Raw genomic sequence first — 17,033 nt, 5'->3', positions numbered from 1 at the left:
CTCAGACCTTCCTTTCTCAATGGTGAAATAATTACAAACACAACACTGATTATTACAAAATGAGATTCCTCTTTATTGGCTATACAAGTGGCGCCATAACATCCATTCAGTCTTATATCTCAACAATATGAATAGCATCACATGTATAATTGACATTGTTAATAACATCATTTAGCTACCCAAAGACAAAGGACCTGCATCACCTTTGACAATCCACAAGCCCACATTCTCAACACCAGATTAAAGTTCCCACCTTCGACACTAGCAGTGGTTCAATATGGCCTACCCTACTGTTTGCAATATCCCTCACAATACCCAGACACAAGGGGTTTTGGAGAATGTACCCTTGTATATTTTGAACCCAGTTCTTCTGCAACCAACACAGGTAATTCATGTCACCTGTGTCAGCATCCCTCCACCTGCCAGGACTGCTTGAAACTACATGATCTGTGCCACAACAGCCTGTCATATTCAAAGACTGCACATGAAGAGAGATGTTCTATTACATGAAAAGTTTTCCATAGTCCCAGTGTCCAACTCCAGAAGTTTCTTGAAATATCAGTCTGGATGATTCAAGTTGAGCTTGTGACCAGATGAAAATATCAAGATGACATACATCACTGACCCATTTTGAGAGGGAGAAACTACACTTTCTGTTGTGACGCTTCCAATGGTCAAACGTTGTGTCCCCATCAGAATGCTACAGCCATATCATAGTTATGTAAATAAATGTAAGCAAGCCTTGTTCTACAGAGCTTTTAGCAATATTCCAGCAATATTAGGGGACACCTCAAATGGACTCATTGTTTCCACAAGGGGAATCCAACCAGGTCTTTAGTAAGACAAGCAGATGGTTTGACCACAAGGTTTTGGCCTTGGTCCCACATGAAGCAGATAAAATATGTCCTGAACTGGAGTGGACAAGAGTGAGTAAGTTACTTGGGTTTTACACCGCTTTTAGCAATATTGTGGTAGGGGATTCCAGAAATGGACTTCACACATTCTACCAATGTGGGGAATCGAACCTGTGTTTTCAGAATGACAAGCAAATGCTTAAACCACTGGGCTACCCACCATCCCCAGAGTTGAAATGAGCTATCAGTATTAAACAAGGTGTCTGGAATCACCATGCAATGTGTTTGTACAGTTGGCTGGGAAATACAGGGATGTCAAGTCACAGAGTGAGAGGCGAGTCAGCCTGATGCTAGACAGTATAAACAGTGACCATTGACATTACTGGACACACATTCAATACATCATTCAACCCATAAGGCTCTGCGTTAGAAGTAACGTCAGTAACTCATACTTGTTGTATGATCTAACTAACGGGATTGCAGACTTAGTTGACATATCCTTAGTTCAAAATCATCCAGATTGATGCTCATGGTGTTGATCACTGGATTGTCTGGTACAGACTCGATTATTTACAGACAGCCGCGACATAGCTGGAATATTGCTGTGTGTGGCATAAAACTAAAGTCATTCACTTAAGTCCACCGTTTAGTCTGCTGCTGCTGCTAAAAGGGATGTGGAGGACCTACTTCTGCTGTCAGATACTGCCGTGGCTCGTCACTGGACTTGAACATCTGATGAAGGAGACTAATACGCCAAGTTTCATCAAATGATGAGTAGTGTAGTGGTTAAACTATTCCCATGTCACGCTCAAAACCTGTGTTTCATTTCCCACATGAATAGATTGTGTGAAGTCCGTTTCTGGCGGGCCTTATCATGACATTGCTGTAATTTTGCAAAAACTGGTGTAAAACCATGCTCACTAATTGAAGGACAAAGTATAAGCACAAGCTGGGATGACACATTCCGAGAAATCAAGTCCTGACGATTTATGACAGGTATAGATGATCATACATTGCGGTTGGTAAATGTAAAACCTGCAACAAAAAAACACTCTCGAACGGAGATTACTACATTAATTACATCTCAATAAATATCATAAAAACAACAAATATATATTTTCTTCCTAACAAGGAAAAGTCAGATGACCGTGATAACAGAAGATATACTGTAAACTGCTGGGATGACTCTAGAAATTGAAATGAATTTCTGCTTAAACTTGAGTGCAATATACATGCCAATCAACAATGACACGAGTCTGTGTCTCCTGAAAGTAATATCAAGAGTGACTGTCAATACTTTGGCTTGTTTACAAATATCACCATTGGGCATGCCTAAGTTATAACCCTGCTTGTTGTATCCCTGCTTGTTTACACATGAGCTTCAGTGTAGTACAATTACGAGAATATGGTTACATGTATGTAGCCTTCAGTACATGTCCAGTCACCACATGAATTACATTGGTCAACTTTGGCACATGATGTAACATGTTCTAATAACACGTAATAAAAGCTGATATAGCAATGGGTTTATATTCCACAATGGTCAGAGCTGGTGATATTACAGATACATAACAATGGTTCAAGAGATGAATATTCAACAATGGTCTATGTTAGTAATATGACAATTACATCACACTTGTGTGATATAGTGACGTTACAGCTGTATCACAGGGGTTCAATTTTCATTATGCTTTGAACTTGTAAAACACTGATTGGCAATTAAGACGATGAAGGAGACAATCAAGGAAACATGCTCACAGTAATAATGATATCATTTTTAAAAGTTCCTTGGTTATTAAATCTGCTCCAATCACTCAGTTGAAGCATCTCAATTCCTGGTATGACCAACAGAAGGTTTCAGAGCAAATTTCTGTCAAAAAATGTAAACAGGATGTTCTGAATGTAAAGGCTGCAAAAGAAGACAAGGTATTTCTGAAAACGTTTTAGTTGTATCGTTTTGTCCAACCACACATTTCGTCAGTTTTATTTCACCAATGTCAATAAGTAGCAAATGTCCCTCACATTAGTCTTCACATATACCTGTATCTGTTTCAGTGGTTGCCAACTGATTCCCTAAAAACGTCACAGATACTTTGATTCTTTTGGGCATCAAAGTGTGCCTGTACAGCAAATAAGTTATATCAGCCCCCTGAAAACATCTTCCGCACCACACATAAACAAAGTTCTGATTGTGTATATCATCTCAAACACACATAACATCAGCCCCAGACACATATCTGATCAGACACATCAACTCCTGAAGACGCACAAATCACAACGGGCCACACAGAGAAGCACACACTGTACCACACCATGTTGATCAGGGAGTAAAAGTGACATGGGAGATAACTCTGCATGACTAAATGTGACATGTTGGACAACTGGTAAAATGTTTAGAGTATTTTTTGTGTGCCCAAAAGCAGTAACACACCTCTGAGCTCATGCTATCATTATACAAATTAAACACTTTAATTCACTTAAAGTCTAAGCAGAACTATGTGAACATGATTGTCACTATTAACACCAGTTCATCTCCTTGACTGTCAGTGAGATACATGAACACTTGCCAAAACAATGTGATTCAATGGTGTCAGATATGTGTAAAAAATAGCACCTTTTCAGGATCTCTCACATCAATGTATATCTTCAAAGCACATTATGTCTTAACAGTTTTACCACTGATAACACGAAAAGAACCCACAAATACCCAAAATATTCTAAAATTGGTACCTTATTAAATGAGCGTAATTAGAATTTGAACATTTAACGACTGTTACCTGTGCTGTTTCTTTAGCCAGGTCGTCAAACATCAGCAGTGATGTCCTCATGAGATGGTTTTTGGTGTTTGGTGGATACCTTCACAAGTTTTTACAAAAAGTATCATTGTATTATGACAAGATCAGAAAACAACAGCACGAATATTCTGCATTCTTTGGGCTTTTTAAACAGTGGTATTTACATACCTAAAACAGTTGTCTTATGTGGAAACTGTTATTGACAGAAATTACTGCCTGTTCTTCTGACAAAACCTAGACTGGATAAAAAGCAAGCCAAGGGACAGATGCATCCAGGGTACAGTGGTGAGTTATCATAACATCAAGATTATCAAAGGCATCATTGAACATTCTCTGCAGTTCGTTTCTTATACACCTTACACAGCCTCACTAACCACACTCTCTGCAATAATACATTTGTACACCTTACACAGCCAGTATGCCACAAACCCTGCTGATCAGAGACAGACTGTCCTTGAGAGAACCAGTGGCCTTGTGGAGGATGGTGTTTTTCAGCTAGATCATCCAGAAGAAGATGAAGGTCCCCAGAGCTGTCCAGTGACTGGCATAGTCCAAGGCTGACCACTTCCGTAGGGTGTGAGTCATTGTATAGCCCTGGCAACAAGCACACAGTGTCAGCAGAGAGCCAGAGTCATCTGCATAAACAACTTAACAATTTCTTTAGATGCTAATGTCAAACTGATCATGCAATTGGCAATATAGCAAACTCATTGATGGTAAAAGCTTCCATAACACTTTCAACAATATCTCACCTGGAGGAATCTATCAAACACTTACCTTTTCCTCTTCTGGACTACTATCAAACATTAGCCCCAGGTACGCAAGGTGAAAGACAGAGAGGAGACCCAGACACACATTGGTAAGTAGCACTAGAGGGTGGTCCTGAAACAGACCCACATAGACTCACATTGGTAACAAGTATAGTGTTAAAGCTGTTTCATTAACAGTTTCAGAATAGAGCCGTATCTGACAAGACTTGGATAGTAAACCTAAACACCTTCAAACCTACTGTCGGCTAAGAGGGCCAAAATATGTAATACATGGACTAAAACACATTCAAATCAAATCAAATCAAATTAGAGTCCTGTTCATGTGCACTCAGTTAAATGCATGTTTGAAGAGGATGGTTTTGAGACAAGATCGGAAACTGTTGATATTTAGGGGATAACTGTATACATGTACTGAGTTTGATGAATTGGGGATGTACATAGTGGTTATATAGATGCAAATTTAGTTATATCAGTGACATGTAAGCGGAGCCAATATAACGTTAAATTTGCTGAAACATAACCACCTGTCATAGCACTGAACAATTAAAGTCGTGTTACATACTATGTTGAATCAGAATTTCTTATTTTCTGACATTTTCAGGAAATCCATTCCAGAGTATAGGACCCGCTGTGCTAAATGTTCTGTCCCTGTATGTTGTGATATGGACAGACGGAACATCTAAGCTTTGCTGACTAGCTGATCTGAGTGACCTTCCACACTTGTAAAGGTTGACTAGTTCCTGGAGACAGAATGGAGCAAGCCCATACATGGTCAAACACACAAAATTTGACCACAACTCTGTCTTTACCAGGGAGCCAGTGCAAGTCCTCAAGGATTGGTGTTATGTGCACATACATATGCGTAAATGTTATGAGTCTGGCAGCTGTGTTTTCAACACACTGTAGCTTGTCGATGTAGACAGATGCCATAGTCTAGAGGTGATGTAACAACTGCAAACCTAACTGAGTCAGGGATTTTACTGATGGTGTGTCCATGTCCCTGCTAATCTGTCTGATGTTCATTTGGTAGAAATATGCAGGTTTGTAGATGTTACCGACATGATTTTCCTTGCTTAATGTCGAGTCAAAGATGACATCTAGATTTTGAGCATGGCTTTCTGACTGAACAAACATGTTTCCAATTTGAACTCCGGCGACCTTGAACTCTGTTTGGAGCTGATGATGAGAATCTCAGTTTTGTCATTGTTCAGTTTAAAAGAAATTACTGTTTATCCAACATTTGATCTCAGCAATGCAATTTGTTATTGTCTGCTGGGTTTTATGTACAAAAGATGCAGTTAGTTTCTTGAATGGGAGATATAGCTGAGTGTCATCAGCATAGAGATTATAACTGAGATTGTGATAGATCACCAACGAGTATACTTCGAACAGGACTAGGCCCATGACAGAGCCTTGTCAATCCAAACCTTAATTCTCTGCACTCCGATGATACCTCATCGATGATAACTGATTGCTTGCATTCTGTGAGACATGATCAAATTCATAATAATGCATCGCTAGTGACTTCAAGACATAACTGTAGAGTTTCCATGAGGGCGGAAAGGTCTAATGTGTTAAAAGCAGCAGACAGATCCAAGAGGACGTTGCTCTTTACACTGACCTTCATTAAAGAAGTTCCTTTATACATTACTATGTTTATATGATAGGGAATTGTCTGCTCCAGGACATATTGTTTCTGTCCTCAAAACTGATCAACTTACTTGTTTGTATGTGTGCTCACAGCTTTCTTTGCAGTGTCTTGCCTGAATGCAAGCATTAAAGATTCGGGACAATTTATTTCTCAGAACTGCAACAGAGAAAAAATTCATTTCAGTTGGTGATAAATATTTCACATAATAATGTCTTTATTCTACGTTAAAACTGTGAAACAGGAAGACAGTGAAATGAGCGACAAGTGCTGCTTCATGAACTCTCCCAATGAAGATGTGCATGCATCATTATTCAAACAGTCAAAGAACACGTAAGTCTCAGTGATGAAAGCAGCCATAGCTCACCATATTCTGTGTATGTATAAAATCCTAATGAAAGTAAAACTGCTGCTAACTGAAAGTTGAGGCCCTGCAACAAAAAACATACATGTAGCTGACTTTACGGCAACACTCCGTGATTAATGGTCAAACAATTTACAGATAGACGACTGATATATCACGTAAAAACAATGTCTTACATTAATTCTGTAATAATAAGGCTACAATTTACTGATGTGTCACCGGACTATTCAAGGGAAACTTTCATTGTTTCATGCAATATATCTGCACAAATGTGACATGTTAGTTTTCTGAAACATTCTGACAATATGCTGATTGTTGTTGTCTTTCTGTTTCTTTTGTGACAAATAGAAACGAGGACAAATACCATCGTCGGTGTGCATGAGTTTGCCTCAGTCATGGCGTCATGCTTTCAGAAAATATAATTTATTGTGATGAATCTAGGAGGTCATTGGAATACACCTATTCTATTTAACCTTTGCCTGCTACTATAGATTTCCCATGCATGTTCTAAAATTAGTGCGTAGGTGTATGCAACAAAAGTAGGTGAACAGATAGTCGGATACACAGTGTGAAATCTGAGACTGGCTTTGCTTACATTTCAAGTAAGTGGTCCATTCAGAGCAAACCATCTGATATATTTTATGAGGTTTCACTGAAACACTTGGTATTGGTGACAAAGACTATTTGTAATTCAATCTTAAACCGTATGAACAATTCAGGGATTCCTGTAAGGCAGATAGTGTTGAAGTATACAACTGAAATTATGGGTGAAACATAATTGATATAGATCCATGTAAGGTGTGATATAAACATTCTGCTATATGTCTGAAAATTCACTTTGATGTTGATGGTGTTTGCACATTTTCTAATACATTCTCAGCGATTCTCTGTTCATCAACAACATTTCAGAATGACCAAAAACAACACAAATACTGCTTATCACAATAATACAGTTTTTTTAAACTAAAGGTCCAGTAGCATTGTGTCAACAATGACTCCAGTTCCTAAATTCACTGTGTATTTGAGATAATTTGTGCATCAAATACGCAGGTGTTCTGCCTCAGGGCAAACACTGGGAACAGATGGTTCTTCAGGCCAGATGTAGAGGTAGTGAAAGAAAGAGCATATCTGAGGTGAAGAATGTGCCATAGCATAGCCAGTGTGCGAAATAACCACTGGTGAAAAATACAGTCTGGCCAGTAAATCTTCAGTCACTGGCCCACAGTCATTTGTCAGCTGAACAAACATTTCTGGAAGGTTGATACACTGGTTTGATAGTTTCAAGATATGGAGTGGACGTCTTCTGTGATCAGTAGTTTCGCAAGGTACAACAAAATCACTTTGACTCCTACAGCCCTATATAAAAGAATTAACAGTTTTTACAGACTTTCTCAGTGAGCCATGGCACACATGAACCTGTACACAAACAAAGAAGTCATCTGGGGTCAGAGTGCAAATTTCATGTCATGTCAATTCCACAAGCAAAGAAATATATAATTCAAAATAAGTTGCAAAATATGTCCCTGACAAGTATTCCACATGGTGCATCTTCACGACTTAACCACATAGTGCTACCTCTCTACTTACATGTAAGATGGAGCTGGCTGCGTATGTTAGCAGGACAGCAATAAAATTACCCAAGGGCCTTGCTGATTTAAATACATCTGAAACATAGGAGAACAACAAAATTACACATTTATAGCACGATTAGCCTCACCATGGAAAGGTGACTTTGTTAAAAAATACTGTGGCAAACACCACTCCTAGTTTCTTGTAAATAGTTTTATCTAACTCAGGTGCTGTTATGTTGTGGTATTTTAGAGTTGTGAGGATAGCAGTTATCTTTCACCTCTCCTAACTATGCTTTTGGAGCAGCCTGTTATTGTAAAGGGGTTTCAGCTTATTCCATGTTTGTCATTGTCTCTTTGTTTTAACCCAAGTCTTGCTTTCATTGGTCAAGTTAAACTGTTCACATTTCATCCACCCTGACAAGACTTTGACGTACAGACTAGTGAGTGAGTGAGTGAGTGAGTGAGTTTAGTTTTACGCCGCACTCAACAATATTCCAGCCATATGGCGGTGGTCCGTAAATAATCGAGTCTGGACGAGACAATCCAGTGATCAACAACATGAGCATCGATCTGCGCAATTGGGAACCGATGACAAGTCAGCGAGCCTGACCACTCCATCCCGTTAGTCGCCTCTTACGACAAGCATAGTAGCCTTTTGTGGCAAGCATGGGTTGCTGAAGGCCTATTCTACCCCGAGACCTTCACGGGTCGTACAGACTAGTCACAGACACTACTTGGGATAGAGGATTGGTCTTGTTCAAGGTTAGTAATATGTATTATAAGTAGGTAGACTTAGCTATGTTTAAAACACATTTCAATGTATTTAATATATTTATTCTATGTCAACATAGGTACTGTCTCTGTAGGGATAAAATATTCTGATCTGTTCTAACCTCCCTCTGTGAATCTCCCTGTGTGGATGTTCAGCGAGTGAATGTGTTATCAATTTGAATGTATTATATCTGTTTACGTCAAACGCTCCCCTCACTGATCATTAGAGACACGTGTCTTTAGTGTAGTATTAGTGTAGTGTAGTTTAGACAGGGGAATCCATTATGTGTCTGAGTGTCATATATTTGTATTTTTGTGTTCCTGTGAAGGTGAATACTGTCATTCAACGTGTAAGGCGGCTGCCCAGGGCAGTTTACACCCTGGTAACACCCACAGGGTATGGATAATTTCAGCATTAATTATTGTTCTTTGTATACATTGTAAACAGTACATTATGACAACTATGTACCTCTGATTACATTTCATATCACTGGTATCACAATGTGATAATTAGTTTTACTATTAAGAACATGTAATATAATCCATAACCATAATGTTTTTTGTTTATGGTATGCCTCATGTATATTACACATACATAGAGTTATCACCCTTGATAAACCATTTGTGTAATCTAAACAATGATTTTATATCTCTTTGACCGAGATAATCACCTGTATATAAAGGATGAACCATGTTTCTGAGATAGAACACTGATTTTTATGATACTGTCTTATTGTTATTGTATTGTGTTACAGGGTGTCAATACTGCTCTTCCGCAAATAAAATGTCACACCCGTAGCCTGTGTTTGGATGTCTTCTATACCCAGCACAACCCGGTTACAATACCACTGTTCTGACAGTGAATGAGTACCTGATGGGATAGATGGTCATAAGACTGAACCAATGAGCAAAGTGATGTGTGAGCAGTTTGAACACATATAATCTTTGTGTTTTTGCCAGGGTAATGTGTACACACATTAATGAGTACAGTGTTCAAATGCACAAATACAAGTTTCTAAACACTTTTAGATATTTACAGCAGATACCATGGCTGACTGTTTATACCCTGTTCTGTTGGTCTGAAGGTCATTTCCTAGATATTTATAACTGAATACATTAACAGAGACTTTACCGACATTAATCACTACTTACCGTCAACTTACTGTCAAGAAAATCAAATGGAGAACAGCTGGTTAGACCAAGAAACAAATGCCAGCACTACATCATCACGCAGTGACTGCTCCCTTAAAAGCTACTCACATGTCTTCAGCCAGTAATGCATCGGGAGGTTCCAGTTCCGTACCACGTCCACCAGTGATCTGGGCAGCTCCATACTCAACGGTCGAGCCACTGACTTCTCCCTAAGACAACATGGGGGGGATGAACATATAGCCAAGAAAAGATGTTCACTGAGAATGAAAGGTCCAGTTTCAGACCTCGACCAAACTTTGCTTTAGTTGTTCCGTATCTCTTTACCAGATTATACACAGTCTTATCGAAATCACAAAATCTACATCCAGAGCAAGTTTGTACATAAACAAAATGGTGATTGCAGTGTACAGTTGGGACAGTTAAAACGTGCTGAATATCTTTACTGTCGAATGAGCACATGCATAATTTTAACAAATCTTTTCACGCTATTTATCATGGTGTTAAAAACATCTGTATGTATTTTGTGAGGAAGACTCACTTCTTGTTTATTGATATGATCATACAGACAGCATGCCACTGATTTGTCTGAAGCAAGTGATATGTGAGATTGATTCTGAGTGAGTGAGAGAGTTTGGTTTTATGCCGCACTCCACAATATTACAGCCAAATAATGGCAGTCCATAAATAATTGAATCACTTCCAGACAATCCAGTGATTAACAGCATGAGCATTGATCTGTGCAACTGGGAACCAAAGACATATCAACCTAGTCAGTGAGTCTGACCACTCGATCCCATTAGTCGCTCCTACGTCAAGCATGGGTAAGTAAAGATCAATATTCTCACACAGATCTTCATGGGCCTGAATGGGCAATAAAAGAACATAGCTGGGACAAAACACATAATATCCACTGCTGGTGCTACAGTCAGCCAACAAAGTCCAGCCTAGTTAGGTTAGGGAGGAGACTGGACTTGTACAAATAGTTTTTCATAATCCTCAAGAATATGTAATACTGTCACAGTTGATGACTCTGAAGTGGACCAGTTCAGGGGACGGTGTGGTAGCCTTGTGGTTAAAGCGTTGGCTCATCATGCCGAAGACCCAGGTTCGATTGCCACATGAGTTCAATGTGTGAAGCCCATTTCTGCTGTCCCCTACCATATTACTGGAATAATGCTAAAACCATCCTAACTCACTCAATCAGTTCATGTTTCATCTCCCTTATAATTAATGCAGAGGGCCAGATAATGGGATAAAAAGATCTTGCATCTTTAAAGGTATAAGTGTACAGATGTTTCTGACCATGAAAAGACATATGATGGCATTTCCAATTAAAGTGTGATGGAAGGCTGAAGTGATGCCAGTGTTTGTGAAACCACCAGTTATGGTATTGGTGCTGACAAACTAAGAATTATCATCAGGGAAAATGTGGGACTCAAACCAACAATCAACACATCCTAATGCAGCTAAGGGAGGTACACAGAGCTGCCATTACAATAATGAACTTTACAGATCAATGTGTCTATCCATGTAGTGGTGAACTGTTCATACTGTAACCTAGATCTCACCAGAGAACCTGGTCTTCCACAACAGTCGAGCCCAGACCAGACAGCGTCGATGTTGTCTCCGAGATGTAGCTGACAAAGTAGTGGCTGAAGCGGAAGGACTGGGCATCCCGATAGGCTATTATCCATCTGAAACACATGCAAGCTCCAGTGACAACTGAACTGAACACACTACTCAGAAACCTCAGGTAGATCATATCTGTGAAACCGTCTCTATTCCTTCATGCATATTCAGCACCATGTTCCAATATCTCTACACTGCAGTATAATACTGGTAGTGATACTACAACAAGTCAATATTACTACATGGATATATGAATACACATCAGGATTTCACATGACATGGTTCCTACATACTAATTAAGATTCCTAATTAAGATTAACAAAAATGCATTTCATTACATTTAAGTGTGAAGAAAATGAACGAGTTAGTTGTTGAAAATAAGCAACATGCAAGGTTTGAAAGCTATGGGTCAGATAAGCCAGTGACCACATTTGCTCAAAGACATACCATCTACCAAGTCACTCAGCCTGACCATTGTGAGACAGCTACATTACTACATTGCTACTTCATAAGAGAGCTTCATTACTACATGGCTACATTGTACGACAGCTGCATCACTACATGGCTACACTGTAAGACAGCTACATCACTACATGGCTAAATTGTAAGACAGTTACATCACTACATGGCTACACTGTAAGAGAGCTTCATTACTACATGGATACATTGTACGACAGCTGCATCACTACATGGCTACACTGTAAGACAGCTACATCACTACATGGCTACACTGTAAGACAGTTACATCACTACATGGCTACACTGTAAGAGAGCTTCATTACTACACAGCTACACTGTAAGACAACTACATCACTACATGGCTACACTGTAAGACAGCTACATCACTACATGGCTAAATTGTAAGACAGTTACATCACTACATGGCTACACTGTAAGAGAGCTTCATTACTACATGGCTACACTGTAAGACAGCTACATCACTACATGGCTAAAAAGTAAGACAGTTACATCACTACATGGCTAAATTGTAAGACAGTTACATCACTACATGGTTACACTGTAAGAGAGCTTCATTACTACATGGCTACACTGTAAGACAGCTACGTCACTACATGGCTACACTGTAAGACAGCTACATCACTAAATAGTTACATTGTAAGACAGTTACATCACTACATGGCTACACTGTAAGACAGCTGCATCACTATATGACTACACTGTAAGACAGCTACATCACTAAACAGTTACATTGTAGGACAGCTACATCACTACATGGCTACACTGTAAGACAGCTGCATCACTACATGGCTACACTGTAAGACAGCTACATCACTACATGGCTACACTGTAAGACAACTACATCACTACATGGCTACACTGTAAGACAGTTGCATCACTACACAGCTACACTGTAAGACAACTACATCACTACATGGCTACACTGTAAGACAGTTACATCACTACATGGCTAAATTGTAAGACAGTTACATCACTACATGGCTACACTGTAAGAGAGCTTCATTACTACATGGCTACACTGTACGACAGCTGCATCACTACATGGCTACACTGTAAGACAGCTACATCACTACACAGCTACATTGTAAGACAGCTACATCACTACATGGCTACACTGTGAGACAGCTACATCACTAAACAGTTACATTGTAAGACAGTTTCATTACTAAATGGATACTTTGTAAGCTACATCATCACTGTATGGCTACATTGTAAGAGAGCTACATCACTGCATAGCTACATTGTAAGACAGCTACATTACTGTATGGCTACAGAGTAAGAGAGCTACATTACTACATGGCTACATTCTAGATAGCTAAATCACTATTTGGCTACATTGTATGACAGCAACATTACTGCATAGCTACACTGTAAGACAGCTACATCAATACATTGCTACAGTGTGAGACAGCTATATAGCTACATAACTACATGACTACATTGTAAGACAGCTACATGACTACTGTGTAAAGACAGTTACATCACTACATGGCTACTGACTTGTTCGCACTGTCCAGGATGAGCCACTGGGTGAGACAGGTTGAGTGGATGAGACAGACAAGGGAGAGAACTGCGCTGGACACCACCTTCCACACCCATGAGAGAGACTGCAGGAAAATAAGGGTCACACAATATAACTCTCCATTGACACAGACATAGAAACTACCTGAAATGTCAGTCTACAATGCCAGGTATCTAAACTCAAGAAACACTAATGATTTCAGTTCTTGGTACATCATCTCAGAGCAATATCATGGGAGAATTGTTGAATTTGCACCAGAGTCCTTCTTTAGCTAGCTGTGAGGCATCACTTCTTATGATGTCACAATGAAACATAATCATTAATCTCACCAGACTGAAGATGTCAACCTGTATATATTACACTCTAAGCCTTAGTTACTTACACAGTGAAAGAGATGAAATTTCAACAAAATGTGTACTGATATCAGACATCAACCCAAGTTGATAAAAGTTAAAATTTACTTGGAAAACCTACAATCATACACACTTTTATCAACTTGTGTTGAAATATGTGAAATCAAAACACATTTTCAAAGACGCATCAGCAATAAAGTCCAATGTCATGATGGTAGAGCGACTGACATTGTGTGCTTGCGATTAGGTGCCTGACTCTGAAGGTGAGGATTTGAATCCCCGATGTCAGTCAACCGAAAACAGCATCTGAATCTGTACTTTACCAAGAAACTGTAATCCCAAAGTGACACATTACAGATATGAATTCTGATTTTGAAAAGTTCATGCCTGACAACTGATGCTGAAGACCTCTACTTACTATTGTTTGTGTACTTTGTTCCAAGGTTGTAACATAATCCTGATAGCTGACCCAGGGTCCAAACACTACCGTTCCAACATTCAGAGAGTAGCCAAGGAATTCAAATATAGTTGGAAGAGACATAACAGCACCACTCCCAATGTCAAACGACACTGATATTATCTTCATGGACAGAATCATCTGAGCTCCTAGAATGATGAAGTAGAAATACAATATGCATTAAACAAATGGTCAAAGCATCAATTCATCACAAAATTGAACTACATGCATTTATTCTTTCTTGCTAAAAAAACAGCTTTTTCTTAACATTTGTTTTAGCTTCAAGTTCTGATGAAAAACACATACAAACCTCGTATCATATGCCAGGTAGTACTGTCTATCAGGAATTCACTGCAAAGGAAATATGTGTAACGTATAATTGTACCTGCAGAGTGATTGATTGAGAGTTTAGCTTTTAAATATGCTTAGCAATATTCCAGCAATATCACAGCCGCGGTCACATTGTACCCGTGTGGGGATTAGAATACTCTTTGGTGTGTACGCAGTCACAGTGCATCCCAAGTTACAATACGACTAGTAAATGTATGTGGAGATTATACCAATTTGTTGTCACTGCCAAGCCCTGTCTGCCAAGGTGGGTTATTGTTGCTGAGATAGCAATATTACCATCCATGTGTTTACTGGCATAATCACTGCTTTTCTATTAAAATACATCAAAGTTTGTAATGACCCTCTATTTTGTACTCCCACAGGGATACCTTTGCAATGACATGGTAAATATCAAAATACAGTTGGTAATTACATATTTCTTTGTTTGCCAGTTCCACACATGTGGACTGATTCTTGACTAACTATTGGTTTCAAGTTAGGAATCAATATGCAACATTATATACTAATCAATAAAGTAACTTCATATCTTATTAATAATCTTCTGTGCAAGTGGAGATCACAAGCTGTATCTTTAATAAGATGTCAAATCAAGATCAATATGTAGGATTCAACTTTATCAACCAATGAAAATGACATTTCAGAAAAGATGTACATGCAGATGCCTGCATTAAACAAGTGAATCATGTACCAGCAAATACACTGAAATATCATACCGAAAGAATAACAAGTTGAAATCCATTCATTGATATTGTTTTCATTAAGAGATTAATCCACGTACCATGCTATGATATATACAACAATCACTATGGAGACGGTGGTGCCACAGTGATGGCGCCAGTAGACACTTGTGACTACCAGAGTGATGTAAGCAACTGTGCAGCCAGCAAGGAGGTACAAGAGGGAGATGTTAAAGAAGTTGTGCAGGACAATGATACCAAACATGGCACTGGACAGATGCAGGAGCCAATGGGGAGCACCAAGTTCACCAGAGCCTGGAGATATACAAACCAACTGGAAAATAACAAGTGTATAGCAACATTGTACATAACATATAAACCTGGACAGTATGGTCCAGATATGGGTAAGTCATATTACATAACACTGGCCACTGAAACTAACAACCTTTTCCATAAACTCATCCTTTTCCCCAAATCACACAACATGTCAGTCCTGATTCTTGTCCATATGACCAAATTGAAGTGACGAAACCTGTGATTCTACACCCTGCAACTCCTATTTATCGTTACTTGCATACCTATTGATCTCAAAGATCTCTATAAACAGCTAGCCCTATTTGACAGACTCCTTTTCACCACATACTGGTAAACTGATGGAAGAGAGATAGATTACAGCAAATACTAAATGTAGCATCTTGGGTTACACTTCAGAAACATGTTTCTGGAGGTAGTTATCAAGACATTAGCACACTTGAAATAGACAAGCAGTTACAGAGAAATGACCTTGGGTCCACAGAATGCTCTGAAATCTCCCTCGTCTGCTTACCCCTGGCACCCAGAAGGCACACAATTCTGAAAGACAAACACATGATGAGGAGTGTCAGCATGTTCTGGACGGCCTGGGTTATGGTTGGGTGGAGGCAGTTCTCGTACAGGTCCGTGAAAGGCAAACGGGTGTATTCTGGATCAGATTCCATCTCTTGTTTATACGAGGCCAAAAGTTCTGCCAGTTCAGGCCCATATTCCTCATCTTCCAAGTACCGCATCAAATCTGCCTCGTCATAATCTTCATAAAACTCGGGGTCAAAGTCCATCTCCATCCTGAGGTCTGGCTGAAAAAAGAACAGATTGTGTGGTTCACAAAGACTTCTCCTGCAGTGTCCATCTATAGAGGTGACCAATGATCTCAACACAGGCATCATGAAGACACATTACGTATCACAATATACATGCCAAAACAGGTCATCTGGACAAGGTTCATTTGAGCATCAGCTACAATCATTAGAACATAACAAAAAAAACTGTGTGACTGTCAAAGCAAATAAAGGTATGATCTCAGGGACTGATTTTGATGTATCCAGGCTACTCAAGCACATCTAAATGCGGCTAGTGCTGGTAAATTATTTTCATAGCTTGCACCAATGCAGGTAAAATATTGCTCATGAAGGTGACATGCCCTACTATACTCGTGCAGTTAACTTGCAGGAGGACAAGAGTGAGTGAGTGAGTTTATTTTTTACACCACACTCAGCAATATTCCAGCTATATGGCAGCGGTCTGTAAATAATCAGAGTCTGGACCAGACAGTCCAGTGATCAGCAACATGAACATTGATCTGCACAACTGGGACCGATGACAA

General features: G+C 39.3%; 1 protein-coding gene across 4 annotated transcripts in view; it reads right to left on the bottom strand.

Moving 5' to 3' along the window:
* Window positions 1-46: 46 nt before the first annotated feature.
* The window catches only part of LOC137296644 (protein-serine O-palmitoleoyltransferase porcupine-like), a 28,061-nt gene continuing 11,074 nt past the window's right edge, over window positions 47-17,033 (bottom strand). For all 4 annotated transcript variants that reach the window (XM_067828460.1, XM_067828461.1, XM_067828462.1 and 1 more), the window contains 12 exons: window positions 16,221-16,506; window positions 15,496-15,709; window positions 14,677-14,717; window positions 14,328-14,515; window positions 13,535-13,641; window positions 11,494-11,619; window positions 10,034-10,134; window positions 8,019-8,095; window positions 6,435-6,498; window positions 6,141-6,226; window positions 4,427-4,531; window positions 47-4,243 (listed from right to left, as the gene is read on the bottom strand). In XM_067828460.1, coding sequence (XP_067684561.1) covers window positions 4,145-4,243; window positions 4,427-4,531; window positions 6,141-6,226; window positions 6,435-6,498; window positions 8,019-8,095; window positions 10,034-10,134; window positions 11,494-11,619; window positions 13,535-13,641; window positions 14,328-14,515; window positions 14,677-14,717; window positions 15,496-15,709; window positions 16,221-16,494 — 1,482 coding nt within the window. In that variant the 5' untranslated portion in view covers window positions 16,495-16,506 and the 3' untranslated portion in view covers window positions 47-4,144. The remainder of the gene's footprint in view (window positions 4,244-4,426; window positions 4,532-6,140; window positions 6,227-6,434; window positions 6,499-8,018; window positions 8,096-10,033; window positions 10,135-11,493; window positions 11,620-13,534; window positions 13,642-14,327; window positions 14,516-14,676; window positions 14,718-15,495; window positions 15,710-16,220; window positions 16,507-17,033) is intronic.

Source organism: Haliotis asinina, chromosome 9, assembly GCF_037392515.1.
Source record: "Haliotis asinina isolate JCU_RB_2024 chromosome 9, JCU_Hal_asi_v2, whole genome shotgun sequence".
Lineage (NCBI taxonomy): Eukaryota > Metazoa > Mollusca > Gastropoda > Lepetellida > Haliotidae > Haliotis > Haliotis asinina.
Note: the sequence above shows the minus strand (reverse complement) of the source record. Positions and strands in the feature narration are given on the sequence as shown.